Source organism: Atractosteus spatula, chromosome 19 (assembly GCF_055471065.1).
Source record: "Atractosteus spatula isolate fAtrSpa1 chromosome 19, fAtrSpa1.hap1, whole genome shotgun sequence".
Taxonomy (NCBI): domain Eukaryota; kingdom Metazoa; phylum Chordata; class Actinopteri; order Semionotiformes; family Lepisosteidae; genus Atractosteus; species Atractosteus spatula.
This window is the reverse complement of record NC_142724.1, coordinates 7,002,816-7,026,435: the sequence shown is the minus strand read 5'-3', so window position 1 is coordinate 7,026,435 and position 23,620 is coordinate 7,002,816. Positions and strand designations below refer to the sequence as shown.

The 23,620-nt window shown below is 40.8% G+C and overlaps 1 protein-coding gene across 2 annotated transcripts in view; it reads left to right on the top strand.

Moving 5' to 3' along the window:
- The window catches only part of arhgap46b (Rho GTPase activating protein 46b), a 70,718-nt gene that overhangs the window by 31,026 nt on the left and 16,072 nt on the right, over positions 1 to 23,620 (top strand). Inside the window, exons 1-4 of one of the 2 annotated variants that reach the window (XM_088937345.1) lie at positions 14,409 to 14,589; positions 15,946 to 17,314; positions 21,281 to 21,842; positions 22,803 to 22,895. In XM_088937345.1, the coding sequence (XP_088793471.1) occupies positions 15,992 to 17,314; positions 21,281 to 21,842; positions 22,803 to 22,895 (1,978 nt within the window). In that variant the 5' untranslated portion in view covers positions 14,409 to 14,589; positions 15,946 to 15,991. Of the gene's footprint in view, positions 1 to 14,408; positions 14,590 to 15,945; positions 17,315 to 21,280; positions 21,843 to 22,802; positions 22,896 to 23,620 lie in introns of those variants that run through there. The other variant, XM_088937344.1, reaches the window with a different exon arrangement.

The following is a 23,620-nucleotide window of genomic DNA, read 5'->3' as shown; positions in this document are numbered from 1 at the left end:
TCATGCTTTTGGAGTTCTTAACAGCTCACAGCCACCACTCTGCCTAAATTCCTCATTTTTTCTAAATGATGTGAGAAAACAGATTTGCTCTTCCATTTTCCAGGAATGCTTTTATAATAAGAATTGCATCCCCAAATATAAGTGGCCCAAAATTGAGTTCCTGTGATAATTCTTTCTTTCCTGATCACACAGTTTAGTCAGGGAAATTGTAACTTGTGACTCTGTCATTGGCACATGTTTTCAACTGTGCTTCGGATGTGAAAATTTGGAATGCCTGCTTCGGTTGTCTTTTTTAATAAAGCTCTCTTACTCTCGGTCCCAGCAATCAGTGACACACAATGAGATCAGTAATAACAAAGACATATCTTCACCCCCCTGTCTATCTCTTAAACAGCTGTACTGTATTCCAGTGCAGATTACTTTCCATGCTCCATTTGTTGTTTTTATTGTCACTTTGGCCAGCTTTTGGTGCAGCAATCCAGTAAAAACTGGATTGAAAGAAACAGCTACAGTTCTTCTATCAAGTGACGTGTGATTCTAAGCGCGTTTGTGGGTCATGCTGTACTACTGATTGTCTGCAAATTATAGACGCCAAGATGAACAGGCTGTCAGGAAGGCCTGGGAGTGATGTCAGGAGGTTGCTGGTCAGCTCAGAGAGGATTTCATTTCTTGATTAAACCAATTAAGCTTCTGCCTCAGGAGAGGTTTTACTGGCTTCTGTAGAAAAGAAGAAGCCTTGTAAGGGAGAGATAAGAAGGGGTGATCTGTGGTGACTAATATTTGTACAGAACAGTATATTGAAGACCTTTGTATTTTATTTTATCTCATACATTGGTTTACAACCGCTCACAATTCTGCAAACGACTTTTCCAGTTCAATTAAAGTAATCGAATTTAGCTGATTAATTCTTTCTATTTGGCACATATTGTTTAACTGGAGAAAAAAAAACAACAGCCCACAGGTGTCTTGTTACAGCAAAGTGAATGCTTATGTTTTGCAGTGAAGAGACTGAGTTTCTAAAACTCCTTTGGATACTTTGTAAAAAAAAATTAAGATGGGCAATGAAAGGCATTATGCTTAAATATGAACTATATGCATTTTACATGATATATTATATACTATATGCAGTGTCTGATTGAGAGCTGTGATTGACAGCATTGTTCAGACTGTCAGATTCCTCCTGATGTCACCGTGCTGTAATTACCTTTTCTAGAACTAATTAAGGGAATCCTGTTATTTAAGCTGTGTAAGTAATCCTGCTGCCAGAAAATGTGTTATGAAGTGTAGCTCTGTTTGTTTGGTCTAAAGTGGTCAGTGTTGTACTTCTAGTCCCTCTAGTGTAGAAATCTGTGTTGTCCGTTTGCAGCCCATTTCCACCTCTGGAAGAATGAATTCTGCTGGCGTTTGCAGTTCTCTCTACATCACAGTTTGCTCTTAATTACCAGAGCAGAAGAGAAGTACATTTTCCCACCTTAGCGTAATTAACAAGTTTTCCTTCCCAGAGCCCAGTTACTAAGAACAATTATTAATAAGTCTGTCAGCACCTCTAATTATTTCCCATGTTCTACCTCCAGGGCAGCAGGCCTGTGTTTTACTCACTGGACAGCACAGCCCAAGACAGGGAAGTGAAATGGGCTAACAGAAACAAGCCTGTAATTGTTTGCAAACAGAGTCTGTTTGTGGCTGTTATCCACTCTCTAAGCCAGCTTTACATGTGGCTGTCCTTTTATAGTGACATATGGGTTATCTCCGTAGCTTACTAGCTAGGGCTTTGTCTTTTGTTCATACAAATTGTTCAACTTTTGTTCAAAATGTAGTAGACATTTCCAGTGTGAGGTGAGAATTGAGCTTTAAACTTTTTAAAAAAAAATTATTTCTGACAATAAGAATGTCACTAGGACTCATAATATTGATTGGTAAGTAATATTGGTCTTTGGTCTTACCGAAGTAAAGCTGGTGGATTTCTGCGTGGAATTCTTGTTCTTGTATTTTATGAGTGAAACTGAAGCAGATCATTTGTTTTCTTAAAGCATACTTACAGCCTTAATTTTAAAACTATTTTATTTATGAACTGTAAAAAAACTGAAAAGATTGTGTTGCATTTCAGTTATTTGTGGTTTTAAGGCATTTTTTAGTAATAAATTAAAAGCAAATTAGGTTCTTTCTGTAGGCTGTATGCCTACCTAATATCACAGGGATATGTTTTTTTCTTTGAGGTTTTGGAATTGGCAAGACTGCAGAGCAAGACAGAACACTCCTGCATGTACACATGATCTATTTATGTAAAAACATAAGAAAAAACAAGAAACTCGCTTTGCCATCTGATTGTTTCATATTATAGTACATGAACTGGAAATTAGTAACGCATTTTCTCTAATCTAGTTTAGAAAAATAAAAAAAATCTAAAGCTTAAATTAATGTAGATAAACTTAACGAAACATCCATTTAGTAAAAATGTGGATGATGGGGAATTTGGATGTTGTGTTTTACTGGCTTGGGATGTAATTACAAATTTACAAATTACCAGTGTCTTAAATGATGAATTTAGCAATAAGACAGTTCATCCTTCTTTTATGTTAGGTCACGTTTGGCAGGTTGTTTGACATTTGTAAATATTAAACATCCGACACACAAGAGGAGAGAAGGGCAACAATCTTGAATGTATGGTACAGAAGAGTTTTTTACATTGTGGATTTGATTTTATATTGGCAGTTTGAAGTAATTCTGCATTCTTGCCTTTACTGTTTCCATATGAATAGACTGCTCCCATCGGATTCCAGTGTAAATGTGGCTCAGCACATGGTCCTGGGGGAAGAAAGAGATTATATTGTTGTCTTTCTTTAGTGTCTGTATTTTTTCTCCAAGGTATTCAAAAATGTTCATTTCCTTAGTGAAGGGGGTAGGGGGAACATGAACATCTGTAAGATAGCAGTGTTTTAAAGTAACATATATCTAGTTTTCTAGTTATATGCATTATTTAGATTTTGACAGAACTGTTTCTCAATACCTAAAAATATAACAAACCAGTAAATCGAAAATCTGGACTTAATGTAGTCCTACATCTATGTTGTGTGTTGTCTGTTATGTAATATAACAGACAGTGGTAGCCTTTGCAGTTATAAAGTCACAACACATAAAGAAACATTTCTTTGTTGCATCTGTGGTATGTGCATCGTTGCTTCTCCAGAGATCTTTAGTCATTAAGATTTATTTTTTCCAGTTACATGGTGTTACTCTATTTGAATAGTGTATTTGGATACACAGGTGTATAATAATCGGAACCTGTTTGACACGTTTCTGCTGTAAAATAATGACATGATCAATTCCCATTTTTAGCATTAGATTAGCAAGCCTAATCTGAAAGGAACCCGGAGAAAAAGTCCTGCACATTTTTATCCCTCAGATTTCCCCAAAGTCCTGGCAGAATTTGTGTAGCAAATTTGTGTAACAAGATGGCACGTTGATGCCTGTTGTTTCTATCGCATCACACTGACCCATTTTGTCTTTTCAGACATTTTCAGTGCCAATGCCCTGGCCTTAAAGAACAGAGAAAGGTGGTTTAAAAACACATACATACGAAAGAGATGTTTTTTATCTGCATTCGAGGGAAGATGACAGACTTTTATTTGCCTACATCAAGAGGCCATTGGGGTTCGTGTTTTGTGGTTCTGAAGATGTCAAGAATCCTATAGAAAGATAAATCTAATAAGATAAAACCAAAAGTAAAAGGAAACATAATAATAATTAGAGTACAGTGTGAATAAGAGCAATAAGAATTATAGCATTCTGGTTACTTAATGAAAAAACTAAGTGGTTTAATTTTTCTTTCTGTTAGTATTCCACATTATGTCTCTAAAAAGGTGGTGCCTCTCCAGATCAGTGGAAAAAAAAAGTTTAAGCTGAGGACTATGTTTTAAATTGTAGACTATAAACACAGGCCAGCACTGAAAGCCTTCTTTGGCAAGGGTGGCATTCATGCCTCAGTTTAATTGCAGTGTAATATCCCCGTCCTCTTTTTCGGTCTGTTCAGGCTCGTGCAAGAGCAGTGAGGCTGTGGGTGAAGGGGGAGCTATAGTCTGTGGCATATACACCAAGGAGCAGAAACCTAATATCAGAGATAGCATTTTAGTAGCAAGCCTTCAATAATGAGGAGGGTGGAGGTTATTTATAGAGGAACATTCCTGGTTGGTTTTCCAAGCTGCAAAACCTTTAAATCGTGTGCCAAGCCACTGACAGGATAAAAGCTCCTGTACTTCAACAGGCATTTTATTATTATAAAAGACCTTTCCCGCATGTCAATTGTAATGTACCAGACCGAGCGAGTAAAGAGAAAATCTCTTAAGGCCCCATATTTCACACTAGCGTTTTGTTTAAAGGGTTGTTTTCCTGACACTGGGTCTTGTTGTGCCTCTGATACGGCAGATTGTGGACTTGTTTTATCGCCTTTTCTGAAACAAGAAGAGGTGAAGTCATTCACAAAAACAACAAGAGGGGAAAAAAAACTCTGCCTGGGGTCTGCTTCTCGAAAGCAGCTTGCTTGTTTGGCGTGGAGGCGGCAGTGATAGGACTTGAAGCACGGAGCTGTAGGGGAGAAATGGCAGGGCTCCTGGCACAGCTCTGTGCTCAGGGATTGGTGGGCAGCTGTTGGACGCAGGGTCTGCCTCGTGGTTTGTGTGGCCTCTCTCGCTAGCACCTCAGTGAGTCAGTGAAAGCACATCCTGGAGAATGAGCAGTACTTTTATTTCCCCCAAAACCTGACCACAAGCCTTTATCATGGGAAGAGGCGGTCGTCTGTGTCATTGATCTGCTACTCTCAGAACATGCTCCATATAGGCTGTGATGAATATCTATTGTGTTTTTTTATGTCAGTTGTCTTATAAATATATAGGAACAATTTAAGGCTCATTTCACACTAAAAGATAAAAGAAACACAACATTTCAACTGTGGAGCTTTCTTCAGGTGTGACCCAAAACATTGTGTTTCTTTTCATTTCCTTTCAGCATGGAATGAACCTTCACATGTTCCTTTGCAGCCTGCCTGGTGCAGCTATCTACTCGAGCTTCTGTTAGAAATATATGTGTGTGTGTGGCCCATTGTATCATCAGGTTTAGGCTTTGCATATACCATTCTTTTCCCTGTATTCATATTGTACTATGCAGTTACCACAACTGCCTTGAGCTTTATTATACTTCACTGTGGTTTTGCTGTTGCAAATCAGAGTAAACTAAATGTCCAGTTTTAGGGCATCTTCCTAAAAGATCCCCCTTCTATATGGAAGTTAGCATGCTGTTATCACCAAGCTATCTCTATTTCAGGGTTGTAGAAGGAGTTACAGCATTGTCTGTGTGATCACATAAAACTTCATATCTCTTAGTATCTCTTATGTTTTCTTCTGCAAATTGGAAGAAATTATCTTTTGAAGGTATAAACGTTGGGAAGTCTGCCCAAAAGTGTTGCCCTCAACATTTCAAAACCCTCGACGAATCTGTTTCTTAAACAAAATTTCCAGAAGGGAGGATCTTGCCATGATGTCAATTTTAGAAAGCACATCACAAGAAGAAAAGTTTATTGTACAATTGTACTCAGCTGATTTGTTTCTGTCATATTGCAGATGGGTTTGATCTAAAATTCCCACTTCCCCAATCGCCAGTTTTGAGTCTGGAAGGTACTTCCCTGTGGCTCACATGTTTTTGTGTTTACTTCGTTATTTCAGAAAGAATGTCTTTGTTTTGTAAAAGAAATGGTTGATAGAATTAGCATGCCCCAGGGCACCTCTCTTCAAGAAATATAGCATTAATGCTGATGTTCAGGCTGTAGTTGCTGACTTCATATCCTGCTTTCATGTGGCAGATTGCAACTCTCTGACTGGTTAACCTAATTTTGCTCTCTGGACTTAAATTGAATTACAGAATACCAGTAGATTTGAACTCAATTTACCAGTTTTCATCATCAAAGTATGCACCTAATTCAACAACATTCGACAAAAAAATATGTATCGACAGATCAGGCATTTTAGGAATGTCCCTTTTCTTTAGAGGTTTTTTTGCGATACACAAGGTCTGTGTTTAGAAGTTGTTTCCTTTTGAAATTCTTTTTAATATCTGGCACCACCTTAGAAATGCCCATTACTATAAACCTCTCCTTCGTTTTGTATTTTCTTTCAGTCATCCGTTTGCGAGTAAGCTCTGAAGCCATGCTGGCTTATCCCTGATTCAGCCTTGGAGCAGTGAAGTGGACTCTCACTCTAGAGACTCCAAAGGGTTTCTGGGGTCCCACAAGGCATCATGCAGTACTTTCCCCAAACCTTAGCACTCCGCCATCCCATTTCCTGCTATTGTTGGCTGAAAGAAGTGGCTGTACTCTTTCTCAGAGATCATGTTCTGGGGCAGTTGAGGACCGTTTTCAAGGACTCTAAAATCATTTGGAAATTACCCAGTTGTCCTCTTGGGACCCCTTTCTGTCCCCTTCTCCCTCTGCACCTCTGTGACTTTCTTGGAAGCTCTTTAAAGAGCTGGGCTCTGGGGTGCCAGACACCTGTTTGGTCCTCTGTGTCTGACCGTGCTGCTATTTCCCTTTGTAATCCGGAGCTTGTGACCACTTCCAAAGAATGTGGGTCTGTTGAGCTGTAGCGGTAGAGAAATGTGTTTCTTTTCCAGCACGGTATTCTGTTCCTAATTCCAACAATAACACCACAAGCCTGATTCATAAACGCTGATGAAATGTACTCTAAACCCAGTGTTGCCCTTTTCCTCTCATAAAAACCACATCTTAAAAATGGCTTGCCATTTGTACGCATGGAAGCCGATCCATCTTCTGAGAGGGTAATCGAACAGTCGAGGCTAGACATTATTACAACATGTTTGCTTTTCTTTTTGGATTATTTCACCTTAGTTTTTTTCCCCTGAGAGGTTTAAACAATGTGGCAGCCTCTCTGGTAATTGCATTGCTGAGATTTCCTCCCCCAAAACATCTTACTTTTGAGTTTAGTGAGCTGTGTTAGTGAAAATGTTATATGCCCTATGTTTATTTTTAACTGCATTAAGCCTGAAAAATGTATAATATGGAGTATATCCTGATTCATGTAATTTAACTGGAAGAAACGATGAGTTTTATGGGACATGGAAGTGGTCCTTAATGAAGCTGGTTCTGGTTAAAAGAGAGTCATTGACAGAGTACAAATCTATCTCCTCTTGATTCTTGACTTGGCATTCCAGAGTGCTGAAATATTGTCACATTCTCATCTTCGGATTAATGTAGCCAAATAGGATTATATCCAGTGTTTAGCTCACAGCCCTGAGCACAAAGCAGCCCTCACTGAGCATGGCAGATCCCTCTCTCTCTCATTCCCTCTGTGTTTCTCTCTTTCACTGCCTTGCCCTCTTGGAAAGCCAGGAAATTGAAAGCATGCTTCTCTAGTTCTTGTTTGAACAGAACTAGGGTACCAAATGGCTTAACAGTACAATGCTTTATGTGCCGGTAGTGTAAAGTCTACATCCTGTGTTTCAATAAAGGAAAAGCAGTTTGTTGATTACTGTGGCCATTATCAGAACATACTTACCTGGGAGATTTGCATATTTGTTCACTGGCTCGTATTTGGTTGTTGCCTGTGGAAATTGAATGGATGCAAACCATGCATGTGTTCTGTTTAACATAAAGAGCACTGTGAGGTATTGGGAATGCAAATCACCGCTTTAACAGACCAGAAGGATATCCTGACAGGGTTGCTATCAGAGGGAGGCACCCAAGAAGGTTGTCTAGGGCCCAGGTCTGGAAAGAAATTATTATTATGATAGTTCTTCTTATTATTAATGCCTTGACACTTGTCCTTCTGAGTGCTAGAACAAGGACTGGTTTTGTCCACTTATATGATGCCATCATTTTCAAACTTTTGAAGGCCAATGCTGTCAATCCACACTAGCTGGATGTAGAGGAGAGACATTCATAGAGGTCTTGCCCCCAAAATTCCTGTCTGAATTTCAGGCAGAGCTGAGCTCAAGGATTCATTGTGAAGGCTGCAGTTACAGCACTTGTTTAAGCCTCCTTATCTTACGTTGTTTACTCAAAGAAAATTTGCTATGACTATTTATTTTTTACAAAGGTTACTATTAATAAAATCCATAAAGATGTGTTATATAAATTCAATTTTTGAATTGCTAGCAAGAAACGTTTTCATTTTTTAAAACATTGGATTAAAAATCTGCATCAGTGTCACAATTCAATAACTATACCCTTCCAAGACTTCTGTATGCTTTTAGAGCTTATTTGTTACAGGTAGTTATTCCATTTTTCTTATTTTTGAAATTGACACAACTTTCAAAGTTTCAGGCTTATGACCTCATTTTATATAAACGTTACTTGCAAAAATGTCCACACCTTTCGATGGTTATTAAAGATTGCATCACCTCAGCCCTTTAATTGAAGCTGGTGGTGAGTTTAAGGTATTCGGCAGGTAGGTGTGTCAGCAGTGGGGGAAAAAAAGTTAATTCAGAGCAAAAGGCCATTGGCCACATACAGGGTGTCCTCATCACATATTTGATTGTGTGCATGAGGTGCGTGAGAGTGTTCGTGGTGTGTTGAATTGTCCCTGGCGGTTTGTAATTGCCCAGAGAGGCCTGTCTAGTATGTAGGGATTTTCAAGGCTCCACTGTAGCACAGCAGTTAAAAGATCACTGCTGCACCTGCAAAAACAGCAAATATCTTATGTACGCAGAGCAGTATTCAGCTATTGAACTGACAACAGAATAGGAGATGAGGCCTCTAGCTTACTTTTTTGTGTCTGTGTGTGCTTTCCTTGCTTTGCTGTATATCACGTGGCCAAAGGCGAAATGACACTCGACATGCTGCTGGTTTGGAAGACTTCACTCCAGTAATGACTTTTTATTGGGAACTCTCCGAAGGGTGCTTGCACAGGTCAGAGGCCCCTGTGATACCTTTTCTCCTCTCACACTCAGGAAGGTGTTAACGATTCCTGCCTGCAGTCCTGCCAAAGGGGAAAAAAGAAAAGTGCAAAGATGCTTACAAAACACTGGCTTATCTGAATTTTATGCTTTACGGGGCAAACATCTGCTGCCTTAGCTTTAAATACAAACACGTTGTGTTCTTAATAACAAGGTCTTTTTTAATTAGAGCTGTTTATGGGCTTGGAGCTTTTTCATTGAAGCGCATTCAGTGCACTAGTTAGGCAAGCTGAGCTTAACTTAAAAGCATCAGTAACAACCTTAACCCAAAAATAAGTGCAGTTTCTCTGTGTCCAAAATATTCTTGTTTGTGCCCAGTAAAGGAAGGGCAGCAGTCTGCCATTAGCTGTATAGAAACGATTGTCATGTATTCAGGCAAGTACCTTGACTTAAAAAAAAATCAGTTATACTACCTGCATAACTTGTTATTCTCCCAGTGTTTCGGTATTCTTTAGTTCTGCAAAGTGATATTTCTTGGATGAGATCACAAATCAGCTGAAAGAGTGAAAAACACTGGGTAATTTTGAACAGCTTTAGATTTTTGCAGTTTTGTTTGGTGTTTTGGAGTGTTTTTCCATTATTTCTGGACTTTTTCATCTTTAGTAAGATGTTTTTGTGAACTAAAACTGCTGTTTTATTGTTGTACCCATGTTGGAGTTTACAACGAGATCAATCGCATTCTGTCCACTTGAAAATTGTATCCACACATGTCCAATAAAAATTAACAAGAATGTGGCAACTTTACAGCGGCGTTTTGAATGCAGTTCCATTCCAGAAGTACAAATTACCAGGGCTGTGACAGATACCGCATTTTGATCTTCAGTGCTATGGCAAACATTCCTGGACAAAACAATTTGAATTATTCATTAGTGTTCATTACAAGCAGTATTTCATTGCTGAAAATCCAGTTGTCTTGGTAAGCTAAATCAGCAATTCATGTAGGTTGGCTATGTTTATAGTTGGATATGGTGTTTTATTTTAATCCATCAGTTGTCTTTCAAGTGCATTGGTAGTAAATGAACCTTTGTGAATTCAAAACTTTGAATGCATTTGGCACATTGGTTCAATAAAGCTAACATTTAAAGCCCATGGTTTATAGCGTTTGGTATTACTCTGTGACCTTGTGTGTTACAGTTCTTAGCTGAACAGTTCTGTGGAGATTATATGAGTCAGTTGACATGTACTTCTGACCCTAGAACACATTTGCTAGCAGGATCCCAAACAAGGGTCTGCTTTAATAATTCTGCCTCACATGCTACAAATCATTATTCCATTTAAGCTGTATCTGGATATTCTCATGTTAAGTGGCACTATGTTTCTATTGTAAGAGGTGGTATTTGATCATTTATATGAAATACAATTGTTTGAGCAACACTGTAAAGATTGAAATTTCATTTGGGATTGAAGTACAGTAACAATGATGCATTTGGTTTATCTCAAATCTTAAGATCCTATGTCTTCAGATTTTGTTCTGTCATCTGCATTGAAATCCATATACTCAGTAAGGAACTAATTCTTCATTTACAGGCCTGTTTTGTAATGTTGCCAAAAGAGAAGGCTGCTGTTTAAACATTTAATGAAGATGTTTGTGAGGCTGCTTCTGTAGTTTCCAGCAGTTATTGTTATGTAGTGTGTTCTTTCCCAGGAAGTGGTCAAGGAAGTGCTCGGATCAGGCTGGTATGATGGGAGGCTATGCTGCTCCCTCTTTGCTGGTGCACAAAAGCTAATATTTCAGCTTAAAAGCAACAGAAGATGCTGATTAACTGAGAGCAAAAAACCAAAAGGCTGACTTTCCTGTTTTAAATTTCAAGAATGATATTATTTAGGAAGGATATGTTCCTCAGCAGGGCAGCACAGTGACATAGTGGTTAGCATGGCTGCATCACAATGCTGGGGTCCTGGGTGCAGCTCCTTTCCTGGGGTGCTATCTGTGTGGAGTTTGTATGTTCTCCCCATGGGTGTGTGGGTTTTCTCCAGGCCAGTTTCCTCCCACAGTTCAAAGACATACTAGTAGGTTCACTAGCTTCTGGAGAAATTGGCCCTGGTGTGAGTGTGTCTGTGTGTGCTCTGCGATGGACTGGTTCCCTTCCAGGGTGTATCCTGCCTTGCACTCCTTGCCTGCAGGGATAGCCTTTGGCTCTCCCGCCACCCTGAATCATATCAAGTGGATAGAAAATAGATGGATGAATGTTCCCCTGTAGATTGCTTCTAACTTCTAACTAAATAATATAATAATTTCATTAAAGCAAAAATCAAATCTTCAAGCAGTAGGTGCTACAAGTTATAAAATGTTTTTTTTACTTTTATTTATTTAAAACCCTAAAGAAGCTACAGCTAAATGTTGAGCCTAATTTTGCAGATTGGGTATGTTAACACATTATCACAGTCACACAGCAATTCCGGACGTACGCAGTGCTGTGTGGAAAGGCTGAAAATGATGACAGTGCTGTAGGCCTGATGTTATAGCTGCAAAAGGCTGTGTTGTACAGAGGGCAGGAGGGGTGACAAGGAGCCTGTGAGAGCATGTTTTAGCCTGGAGATAATTCCAGCTACGTTTTGGGCAACAGAAGGTACTACTAGTTCATTTTTACAAATCCCTAAATATGGGTGGAGTTAGAAGTTAAGAAAACATCAAATCAGATGTTTCCAAGGGGTAGCACCTTCTTTGGAGGGATAGTGAAAGGACAGGCCTGCATGATTAACCCATGTCTGCTGTTAAGTTAAGGAGAAATATCTTCCCTCCCTTGATATTCATTCTCAAGTGTCAGAACCTGTGATTCCTTATTTGCCCGTAGACCTGAGACAGAAATGCACTTATTCAAATGCTAATGCAGGTGAGACTTTTTTCTGTCAGCCCTATCATTTGAATTAAAATTAAAGCTATTTGAAGGAGTACTGGGAAAATACAGTTTTATATTCTGTTTTAATGTACATGCTGGACATTAATTTGTGTTAGATTTTATTTGTGTTATTCATTCTAGGCAGCAAAATGTACTTAAGATACTGTATATAAATATATGTGAAGTGGATGTTAGAATATGTGTACAAGTATCTGCAGTGTAAGAGGGACAGAGATAAACTCACTATCAGTTGAAAGGTTCTTTTTGACTTAAGCTGATGTGAATGCTGTGTCTGGTATTTCCTGTTTGCACTCTAGAAAATGGCCTTTGAACCTTGTAATAAGCCACTCCCTGAAAACCCAGTTCTATCTGCTGAAGCCAGTGTAAAAAAAACAAGTCCCCCTTTCATAAAAGCATTAAAAAATATTTATTTTATTTCTAAAATTAAGAGGAAGCAGAACAGATCCAACATCCCCTGTGCCTCCACGCCTGCCCCGCCTGAGTCCTTCCACATAGAATTGGGTGTGACGTAAAGTCTAATTTCAAGAGAAGGAGACTGGAAATGCCCTCTCAGGCTGGCAAACAGAAGAGGGGTATATGTGTGATAACTGGGCAGGCAAACAGAAAAATCAGTCTCTGTGGGATCAACTGTTGTAGAGCCTCAAACTGTTCAGAGAGGAACAGGAAGTAGAGTATCGACACCCTTTGAAAAGTAAGTAGATACATTATAATTAGTTAAGTTTGTTAAGGTGACCAATGAGTCTTTCAAAGGGAAGAATACTGCTTTTTTTCAGGAAGCATCGTGATCATAGAAGAGTAGCTTCATTTTGGTACTGTGGGAACAAATAAAGGTTTATTCCATGCTGAAAAGAGAAGAAAAGAAACACAAAATGTCGGCTGTGGAGCCTTCTTCAGGTGTCGACGCAGCTACCTACCTGAGCTGTTTTGGTAGCATGTTCATTTGAGAACCGCAGTGCTACAAATATTCAGAACATTGACCAATTCTGCCTTGATACCGATTATGTAAGCAATCTTATGTATTACAGTAGGCGTGGGTTCAATAAAAATGGAGCACAGTAAAGCAATATTTTGTCCGGTGCCCCTATACAGATGAAAGGTCTTAAAATAACTTTTGTGATGACTGCAGCCGAAGCAGAAGTATCAGAATTTTAATTTTCACTACTTCCAAGATGATTCAAAATTGTCTTTGTTCTCTGCATCTAGAAACACAACTTCTGAATCTACAGTTAAGAGTGACAGGCAGAAACACGAACACAAGGACCTGATTCTCTTTTAATTTGATACTGAAATGAATGCAGAGTTTATGGACTGAAGCAAATTAGCAGAAGCAATTACTTTTGGCCATTTTTGAAAACATGGTGGTTTGAAAGTCTAGGCATCATTTTAGAAAATCAACTGGATAAATATAGATTGTTGGCGGTTTGCAAATTTGGCATAGTGAGCACAGTTTTGCATAACTCTAGAGAGGAGAAAAGGGCTTCTAATATATAAGACTCAATCTAAATTGGTTTGGAATGTTCTGTGCTGTTGAGCAAATTCTGTTTGTCGTCATGGCTGGTTTCATGTTCAGGTTTGTACAAATTACAGGAGAAACATTTTTAAAGTATCCTGAATTTCCTAAAACCAGATGTCACATTTCCCGAGCCCTTGATGACTGATATTGTGGATTTCTCCAGCCTTGTTTATAACAGATTTGTTGGTATAGGTAGTCACTTTTATTTTTTGTCCGTTTGAAGAAGTCCGATTTTATGTTAGATCAGACTGTGTGTTTTTCAATGTTGCTTTTTATTGGCTAGAAACACTGAAATGTCAGTGTTTCCTCCCAGTCAGTTTTCCAATAGTTCTTTTTGTCTTTTACTGTTGTTTTAACCTTTTTTTAAACAGATTTACCTGTCAACATGATGCCTTTAGCCAAAAATCTCTCAGAAGGTTTGTTTTTTCAATTGAAATGCCTGTCTCATTAAATTAACTGTCTGTTAGGAACTAAAATATGATTATCATGTAGTGGTTTTATTAAAACACTCCACATTGGGTAGGCTTTTACCAGAGAAAGGTCTCTGTGAAAGTTATTAGTGATTGTTATTGCCTTTTTGGTTACAGCTCTAATGTTGACGCCGAGGAGAAAAGCACCAGGGGGCAACACATTGTGCCAGCGTTTCAATTGTCTGCACGCCATGGCTTGTATTTGCTTAACAGTTTCAAAAGATTGTTGACATTTGGAACAGTGCACTAGGAGCCACAATGGGTGGGTCAGCCCTCGCTGGAGAGCTGGGGAAGAGAAAGCTAGAGAGAGAGGGAGAGAGGAAGCACACTATGGGTCACTGTTGCAAGCAGGCCTCAAGGGCATTATCGCTGTATTGTTTCACATGCTCAAGTCAGCTCTAAAAGGCAGTAGAGGGAGGGTAGTTGTGTAGGGGCACATTCCTGCTACTGTAACTGGGGAAAAAAAATCGTCCCGCCTCTGCCTTTTTTCTTAACTTCGAGTGCCAGAATTAGAATTAGGCACTGGAAGGCTACAATTAAAACAAGATCACCAGTCTTCATTTCGTTTCAAGTGCCGCTGAGGGTCTACTGTATAATTCAGTTTGATTTCTGGGCTCAATTTAAAATAGCTCGTTGGGAAGTTCCTAGAGCTGTTGCTCACTTTTTTTTTAAAAAAAAACAACAACAATCTATTTTATTTCTGTTCTTTCTGAGCTCAGGAAATGAGTCATTCAGCCTAGACCCCATTTCAAAAATCATAATATTAAGCCAGCAAAGACAGAAGGAGGTAAGTGTATTTTTGACATCTTTTGACATTGAGGGGGAGGAATGTTGAAGTGAGGGATGTAATTTGGGCTAAAGATTATTTTCCAAGATAACAGCTCTGTACATAATAGGGAAATTCATGCACATCTTGCTTGGACTGTTAATATTACAGTCACAGTTTTGTCTTTGTTTGTATTTAAAATTGTTTTTGTTAAATAATGTCCAGTATACTGTGTGTAAAGTTGCTTAAGAGCTTGTGTGCCTTCTTCAGAAAAACAGAGCTCACCATGGTGGTGAAAACAGGATAGGTAGTTTTGTGTACACTAGTATTAGTATCCTTTTTCCGATTTTGTGGGTATGTGGGCAGGGGATTACACAAATGCCTGCAGCTGACTTTGCGAATGTGATGAAAGTGTGAGTGTTCCCAATGTGGAAGTTTTTGAAGCCAGTGCAAATCTATTTCAAATGAACTGCTGACATGGTACCGTGCTGTTTTGAAATGTGCTAGGACGCGTGCTGTAGATTGCGAAGTGTGATCCCTGCGAAAAGTGAAGGAAGATTAATTGCAATAATTGGGATTCATGGTATGAAATTAGGCGAGTGAATAATGTAATCAGAAACGGTTACAGGACACTGCTGAAGGGCAGCTGAAACACTTTAATTTCATTTCTTTAAGCAGTTAATTTCATTCTAAAGAGGCGAGACAAGTTTGGAGTGTTCAATTTTGCAAGTGGGCCTCCTCCCAAGGGTGAGCCTGAGATTACACAGTTTTGTCTGCTTTTACTAGTGCTCCGCTCTGTGCAGGCTGTACCACATTTTCTGTTGTTTCATTTCCAACATGACACATTGCAGACTGGCTCCAGGAAAATACATGTATGTAGCTAGTGAGGTAAGGTGCTTGCAAGGGTGCCTGTTTATAGTGTAGCGGCTATCTGAAGTAAACAATTGCTCAGGTACTAATATATGTTTATGTGACCTGTGACCATGTATTAAAGAAAATTTGGGATATCTGTATCCTTGACAGTTGGAGAGAAGCCTGCATTCCACAGTGTACTACAATACAGAAGTGCAGTTACAGTTCTTTTTTCAGCTACTTAGGCTTTCAGAAGTGACTGGGGTGCCCCAGTTACTGAGACAGATAATTGCAGGTCTCACTTTTTTTTAAACCCATCTAGTTGAAAGAGTTGGACTTTCCACTCTGACAATGAAATGAATGCATAGTGGGTCCTTAGTATGCTTGTCCTCATTGCTGTGTATTATTCAGTGCTTAACTCTCTGTAAAGTTGAAGTATCATGCATTCCTTTGTATATTGTTATGAGGATATGTGAATGGATCAGTGCTTAGTGTTAGCTCACTTATTTTCTTTCTGTCTTCCAGGGAAACTCCTCAGAGATGGCAGCCAGCTCCCGGGACCAAAGCAGCCATGCTAGTGAAGGTCAACAGCATGGGCAGGAACCAACCTGCGGGTCCCGTTGACATGCCACAGAACCACCACCACCACAACAACACCCATCCGGCGAACTCTGCAGCCAGGAAACCGGCCGGGGGTTACGTTTACCCAGCTGACAAAACCCCTCTCCCGGGAAAGATGGCAGCGCCTGTAGACTCCAAGCAGGCCCTTCACCTGAAAAAAACTGACAATGGAAGCTTCTGCTTGGTCATGCCCGTCAATGGCTCATCTAGCTCGGCCTACCAGACACCCCACAGGTCGCAGGCTGGGACTCCTAGGCCGGTGTCACCCCAGTATGCCGCCACACCCCCCATTTACGATGAGCCCCCACTGGAGTCGCCCATTTACGACGAGCCCCCTGTGGAGATGGAGGTGGAGGGGGCGCCCCTCCACAACGGGCCTTCCCCTCCTCACTTCAGCCCTACACACAGCCTGCAGAAGCAGGTGCAGCTGCAGCACCCACACCAGCAAACCAAGCTTCTGCAGTACCCAGCCACGCACCTGGGCTCCAAGCACAAGAGGAGCCCCTCGGCCACGGAGTACAGCCCTGCCGGAAGAGAGTGCATCAGGCACATGGTCAACGTAGACTCGGGCTCCTCCTCCAAGCCGGCTGGGCTGCCACTCTCTTCCCCGCCCCACACGGGCTCCTCTGAGCGTCCCTCTGGCAAGCAGAAAGAGGGCTCGGGGGAGAAGAAGCAGTCCTGGAGGATCTTGGAGGCCAACGTCCTGAAGAGCATCGAAGCGCGGCACAGCCGGCAGAACAGCCTGGCGTCGCAGGAGTACCCCGCTGCAGCAACGGTGAACTACCAGGACTCCGGCTACTCCACCGGCCCCTCGCCCAGCCTGAGGAGGAAGAACCGCCGGAGGCAGATGGCCGGACAGGGGAGGCCGGGCTCGGTGGGCAGCAGCGGGGAGCTCAACGCCCTCAACGAGAAGCTGATGGCAGAGATGAGGGCGGTGGTGGGCAGGTCCAGCACCCTGCGGGGCAGCAAGGTCAGTCTGGACACAGAAATGTCCGAGAACTCCATTCCCCGGGCCCGCTCCCCACTGGACTCTCTCAAGAAATATTCAGGGCGCAACGGCTCCCGGGAGGACATGACGGCCAGCAATCGCTCCCTGTACCGGACCGGCCTGGATGCACGGGGCAGTGCCCAGAGCGACACCCCTCTCTCGCCGCTCGCCCTCGAGGGCCTGGGCCGCCAGAAACGGACTTACGAGAAGGTGGACTCCCTGGAGAAGAGTGTCACCAGTCAGATCAGCCTGTCCTCCCCAGAGCCCCCCAGGTCGCCATCACAGGTACAGTGGCAGATTCGTAGTGTGTGAGCCCCAGCTATGGCAACACTTTCGCTTGAAGAAGATAGAGGGATAGGAAACACTTAATAACCATTTTAAAGACAACTGTTAAAATATCATGACAAGTACATCACATCACAAGTATTTCAGGTTGTATATGTAGTTCAAGTAGATAGCTGCGTCAGCATGCGTAGGCTGCAAAGAAACACCAAAAACGCCCCCTAGAAAAGCCGTCTCTTGTTTAAGTTTTTTTTGTGAACAGAGAGCAGTTTGCAGTCCTGTGGCCAAAACCACGCCGTTCTATTACAGGAGGAATCGAGTGGTTTGCTCAAGTTTGAATGTTCAGCTCAGTTTTGTGTCATAAAAAAACAAGCTGAATTATGCAATGTTAATATAGATCAGTGTTACCTTAACTCCTTCCATTGCTAACAGCTGTCTGAGAGTTGGATGCTGCCTTTTTTACATTTAGTGTATTTTTTTATTTAAGTGGTTATTTTAGCCCAGGGAGTTGTTTTCGTCTGAGGTTTGTATCATACACCGCATCCACCCCCATAATTGGGAGGCCAATCCTGAAAAGGGATTTAAAATACATTGCAAAAGCAAGTCATCGTGCCTGATTATATGTTTGTGGTACACAGGAAAATAAACATTAAACGAGAAGGAGCTTTGTTGGGGTTGAATGGCACACACATGAGGTGTTGTCTGGTGTTCCAGATGCAGTGCGCTGCCTAATTATTTTCGAGACAATGTGGGTTAAACACAGCACCCCAAGATGATGAGAACAGGATTTTTGTTTTACAAACTCTTTTTCTCATATTTGGGTGGAATAAAAAATGTGGGGATTTCAGCTGGATTTGTGTGGTTTTGGAGATCCCTTTTTTGATGCAGTCTTTTATCAAGAGCGCATTAAAGGACAAAATAGCAGAGAGAAGGCTCTATATTTGTTGGCACACCAAGTAGAGCCCTTGCGATTTAAGCGGAGGTGAGTAACCGACTTTAAACTCTGCTTTTACCTCGTCCAGGAGGTTAAAATGACCGCATATCTCTCTCTTGTCATGTGTGCCCTGAATTTGCCCCACAGACAGATATTTGGGAGTGTGTGTTTAATGTTTATATTTGACTCTCCTTTCCTTCTATAGAAAACTACTTTATCAGGAGAGTGAAGATTGGACATAAAATATTTTAAATATATTTTTTTAATTAGGGCAGTTGGTGGTTTTATATGACATTTTTCTCCCTTGGCAGCTATATAACAACTTTCTCTAGCATAATTATTTTTTTCTGACACTTGTTCTAAATAAGGGTTTGTATGGAAATCATAAGAAATCTCTTCATATTCTGCTTTTAATTTCCAGCCTTTGTTTTTCATGAAGGAGTAACCCTAATCTTTTATTTGTTGAATGCATTAGGGTTTTTTAAAGATCCAGAAATTCATTGACAATAGGAATCTGGCTTAGTCTGGTTTGATGAAACTGTCATCTGTTCAGTTGCAGTATGTCATCAGCTAACATGGCAGTATCTGTAAATTCTCCATTCCTCTCGGTATCTGTTTCTCAAGTCTGACTTGTACACATGGTTCTAAAATCAGTGATTTTGCAAATCTTTCCACTGCAACTCAGAAAACAAGTCAAAGCAGTGCACACCATGAGTAATGAATCATGATAACCTGATTTAGACAAACAGCAGAAACATAACAGCAGCTTGTGGAAAATGCATGAATTTTAATGTTGCCTTGTGGTAGCACAAATATTCCCCTTTATAGATAACATACGGTTATAGTAAAATTTTTACAGATGTGGCGGTAAGGATCATAATTTAAGCTTGGCCACACACAGACTGGAAGTATGTCAAGACGTATTTCACAGTCTGTCCTTCTTAGGTTTCTAAGTAACTTTGTAGAACTGTTTCTGAAATGGAACTACTCTGGATTTCTTGTTTTCTTGTTTTCCTCTCTATCTCATCTTACATTGGTGATAGCTGGGAAATGGTCAGCTTTTGTGCTGCATCAGTTAGACTTAATAATTAGTTACAGCAATTAGAAAGATAGTTTTGACGCACTCGTGCCACTGAATGGCGGGGAAATCTCTCTATAAACATTAGAAAACCACATGTTTTTCTGAAGCAGGTAAATTCATAATCTAAAAAGAATGACACATATCTTCTGACAGCACTGCAGAAACAATTGAGATGCAGGAATAACAGGTGATGAAAATCAGCACTGTATGCTTTGTCTTTTGACTCATGCTTGAATGATAAGTGCCGTCAGCCATGCATGTGCTTTTTTAAGCAATGTTAGGAAATTCATGTTTGCTATGTGGTCACATGGCGAAGTCCTAGTGTATTTGAGCAAGCCTGCAAAATCTCACACAGCATTCCACAATCATTCCCCAGTCACAATGGGAAGTGAAGCTGCCCTCCTAAAGATTGGCCCAAATGTGTATGAGGAAGCCCGTCAAGGCCCACTTACCTGTCTACAATCTGGACAGCAGCCGGTGCCAGCTTACAGCAGTATTCCAGAACTGCATGCCCACTGTTCAGGAAAGCAGAAGCTGAGATCCATATGGTTAAAGCTATGCAGGGATTTTTTTTTCACAGAAAAATATGCATTAGTCACAGCATGTTGCTGTTCTTCTTGTTCTTCCAGTTATTATCATTTTATCTAATGTTTTCATCCAAGGCGACTCACAATGCATTCAGAACAATTACATTTCACAAACTACGTAATATATATTAAGGTGCATGAAAAACTAAAAATGTAATTGGATCCAATTCTCATATGTTGTATTTCAGCATATGCAGTGTAGAGTGACATAAGCAAGTTAGGAATTCAGACAATACCAAGTGCAGCAAATACAGGGATGATTCATAGAATCTAAAGGTATATCTTTAGCAGGTGGGTTTTGGAGGTGCAGGAAGCTGATGAGATGCTGTTTACTGAAAAAGAAACAGTATTTACATGTGACCCTGTGTGTTAAAGAGAATATAGTGTGAAACTTCAGAAAGGTTCAATTTTAAAACTTTTTTTGTATCATGTTGATCAACAAGAAATCAGTGTTTACAGGACTGCTTACAGTATATGCAAGGAAGATATAGCCTTCTCTCTCTGCAGATTAACATGCTAACACTACGAAAGCACAGCTCATTAGTTCAAAGTTCATGCTGTTGTAAAAAAAAGTATTTACCAATGCTTCAGAAAAGAATTAATGTGTCATAGTATTCTTATCTTGCTGCATATTTTCTGAACATGTGTAAACTGGGTTGGGGTAACATGAGTATTTTGAAGTAGACAATGGCTTATTGTTTGAAGGACAAGCTGGAGCTGATAGTTCTTGACCTCCCTTCTGTTGTCAGGACTCCTGCTGAAGATTGCTATTATAGAGCACTTTTAGAAATATTCCCATAAGAAAAAGTGCTCAACGTTTGTCCTTTAAAAAAATGTGTAGTGTGTCTGTATTTTTGTTTTGTGTTGTTTTCCCACTTTTAGAGTGTACGATAAGTATTTACAGTATGCAAGTCTTGTTCTAGCTGTTCTTGCTGATCGTAGAGGCTGAATATTATTCAGTCAGGGTTCCTAATGTTTTGTCCAATGAGTGGATTATGAAGTTAAACAGATGACAAAGACAACATGTGTCCTTTAAGGAATCTACTTTATTAAGTTTCCTTGATCACCACAGTAGCAGCAGCAGTCAAACAAGCAATGACATAGCTTTTTTGTGCAGAATAAGCTCCAGTTGGTGTGTGTGGTTGTTTTAGCTATGGACCGGTGGTTGAAGGCTTTGGATAGACATATTTTGATGTTCTCTTTAGTTTCTGTCTAAAAAACCACTGACTAAGCCAATCCAGTAGCAATTCATTGTATAGGCTAGAGACTGCAGCTAAGTGAAGCAGCGCTTGAGGTTGGACATTAGAGATTGCCGCTATGTGCTGGTCTGTATGCTGATAGCTGTCTGCTTCAATGAATGCTTCCAGGCCGGAACGCTGGAATCCAAAGAAAACTTCGGAAACGGGAAGCAAGGAGGCAGTGGCAGCAGTGGGAGCAGCTACCAGTACCCCTACGCGACGCTGTGCAAGCCGCCAGCCGATGTCAACATGGTGGACTGGGCCAGCAAGAACCTGAACATGCACACACAGGGCATCTTCCGGAGGAGGGTGTCCATCGCCAACATGCTCTCCTGGAACCGGGGGTCCATCAAGAAGCCCATGCTGATCACCAGCGACCGCACGGTGAAGAAGGAGGCCTGCGAGATGTTCAAGCTGGTGCAGGTCTACATGGGGGACCGGCAGGCCCGCCTGGAGCGCCGCCACGTGGCTCTCCTCATCGTCACCAAGTGCTGGAGCATGCAGGGCCTGCGGGACGAGCTCTACATCCAGCTGGTCAGGCAGACCACGGACAACCTGTGCCTGCGCAGCCTGGCTGCTGGGTGGGAGCTCATGGCCATCAGCTTGGCCTTCTTCTCCCCTTCCCCCAAATTCCGCCGCTACCTGGAGGGCTACATCCAGAGGCACCTGGAGCCAGGATACGACAAGAAGGGTAAGTGTCAGGAAGCACCTGCTTTTCCCTATTTGATTTCTTCATGTCCTCTAGGTTCACTTGTGTCCAGGCTTCTTTAAGCTTTAATCTATCTGTCATGGAAGTAAACCGGTCAGGATAAGAGGCTGGATAGGGCTTTGGGCTTTGCAAGTGGAAACCCAGTGAGGTTCAGATCATGGGTGGCATTGGTCAAATTGCTTCAGCAAGATTCCCAGTGGAATAAATAAGTGTCAATGTAAGTTGCTTTGGATAAAAGTCTCAAACAAATAAATTATTATAACAGTGACTTTACAGAGGACTGATTCAATCTAAGGATTAAAGCCTATAATGATTGATTGACATGTATTAACATTGTAAGATATATATATATATAAAAGTGTACAGGTTGCATACAAAATGAAAATGTTTCTGCCTGCGTCTAGGCACTACATCTGTACATTTTAAACAGAATGAACTCATACTAACATTGTAGGGGGCTAGAAGGGCCTCCTTTTTTTATTCTTATGTTCTAAATGTCGGAAATACAAACTAGTGACAGACTGGTGTCTAAATAACAAAATTATAATAACACCCTCTGGCAGAAATGTCTCAGCTGCTCTTTTCAGGCAGCAGACAGTGGGCAGTGAAATGTCATCCATGCCACAATGGTGACTTTAGGAACACACTTGTGTTTTTTTTTTCACCAACAGCAATACTGAAATAATACTGCGTTTGTTTTTGATTTTTGTTTAATCATGTCCAAACCAAATAGGATGCAGCATTTCAGCTTTGGAAAAAAAAAACCCATAAAACTAGAATGTGAATGTCTGATGACCCTGGAGCAGTATAACATTTTTATCTCAGAAATGCCAGTGTGTTTTAAAAATCTTGTTTCTTTGAGTTAATTAGTTAAACTCAAAGAAACAAACAGACGGTATCTTTCTTCGATAATTATTTCTTTGTGCTTCGTATGGTATCTAGTTACCCAACACATAACGGAGCAGCTGGAAATGAAAAACAAGAAGAACTCCAAGTCCAGAAAAAAGAGGAAACAGAACACAGAAGAAGAAGAAGGTGAGTGAGTTTCGGTTCTTTCGCTGTGTCGGAGAACTAAAGGAAGCTTTTCTGACTCCTGCGCAGCTTCTCAAACTGGGACAGCTTGACTCCTGGATCTTTCTGGCACATTGAGAACAGTAGCGAGACACATTTTCAGCAACTTCCTGTTTTGGAGAGTGGCATGTCCTGCCAGTCAAAACAAAATAATCTCTTTGCTGGTGTCACGGCTTCACAAAGGAAACATTCTTGTGGTCACCTTTGCCGGAGGAGAAGTGGATGGTTTCATGCGTACCTGTTGTCAAAGAGTGTGCTGCCCAACCCTTGTTTTAAAAACTGTACAGAGTTAAAATTATCTACAGAGTGCAGTCAAGTACTGTCCCAACTGTCATTGCAACCATGGAAACATCTCAAATGCGTAGGGTGTGGCAGAAGATGGAAATCCAGCCTCCCAGGAAGTCCCCCTACTTCAGTTGAGTTTATTTCTGACTTGTGTTGGCTTTGGCAATGTCTGCATACTAGTTACTGCCAATTACAGTGTTTAGTCTTATTAAGGTTGCATAGTTTCAGTTGAATGTCAGTCTCAGTGCTGGAAGATGGGAGTCCTGGGACACTACCTCTAAAGTTCTCTTTTACTACGTTTATATTCCATCATTATTACAGCTGTATAATATATGAGACGGGTTAGCTCAGGCAGGCGAAAAGCGATTAGTATGTGCTTGTATTAATAGCCTCACCCTGGCTCT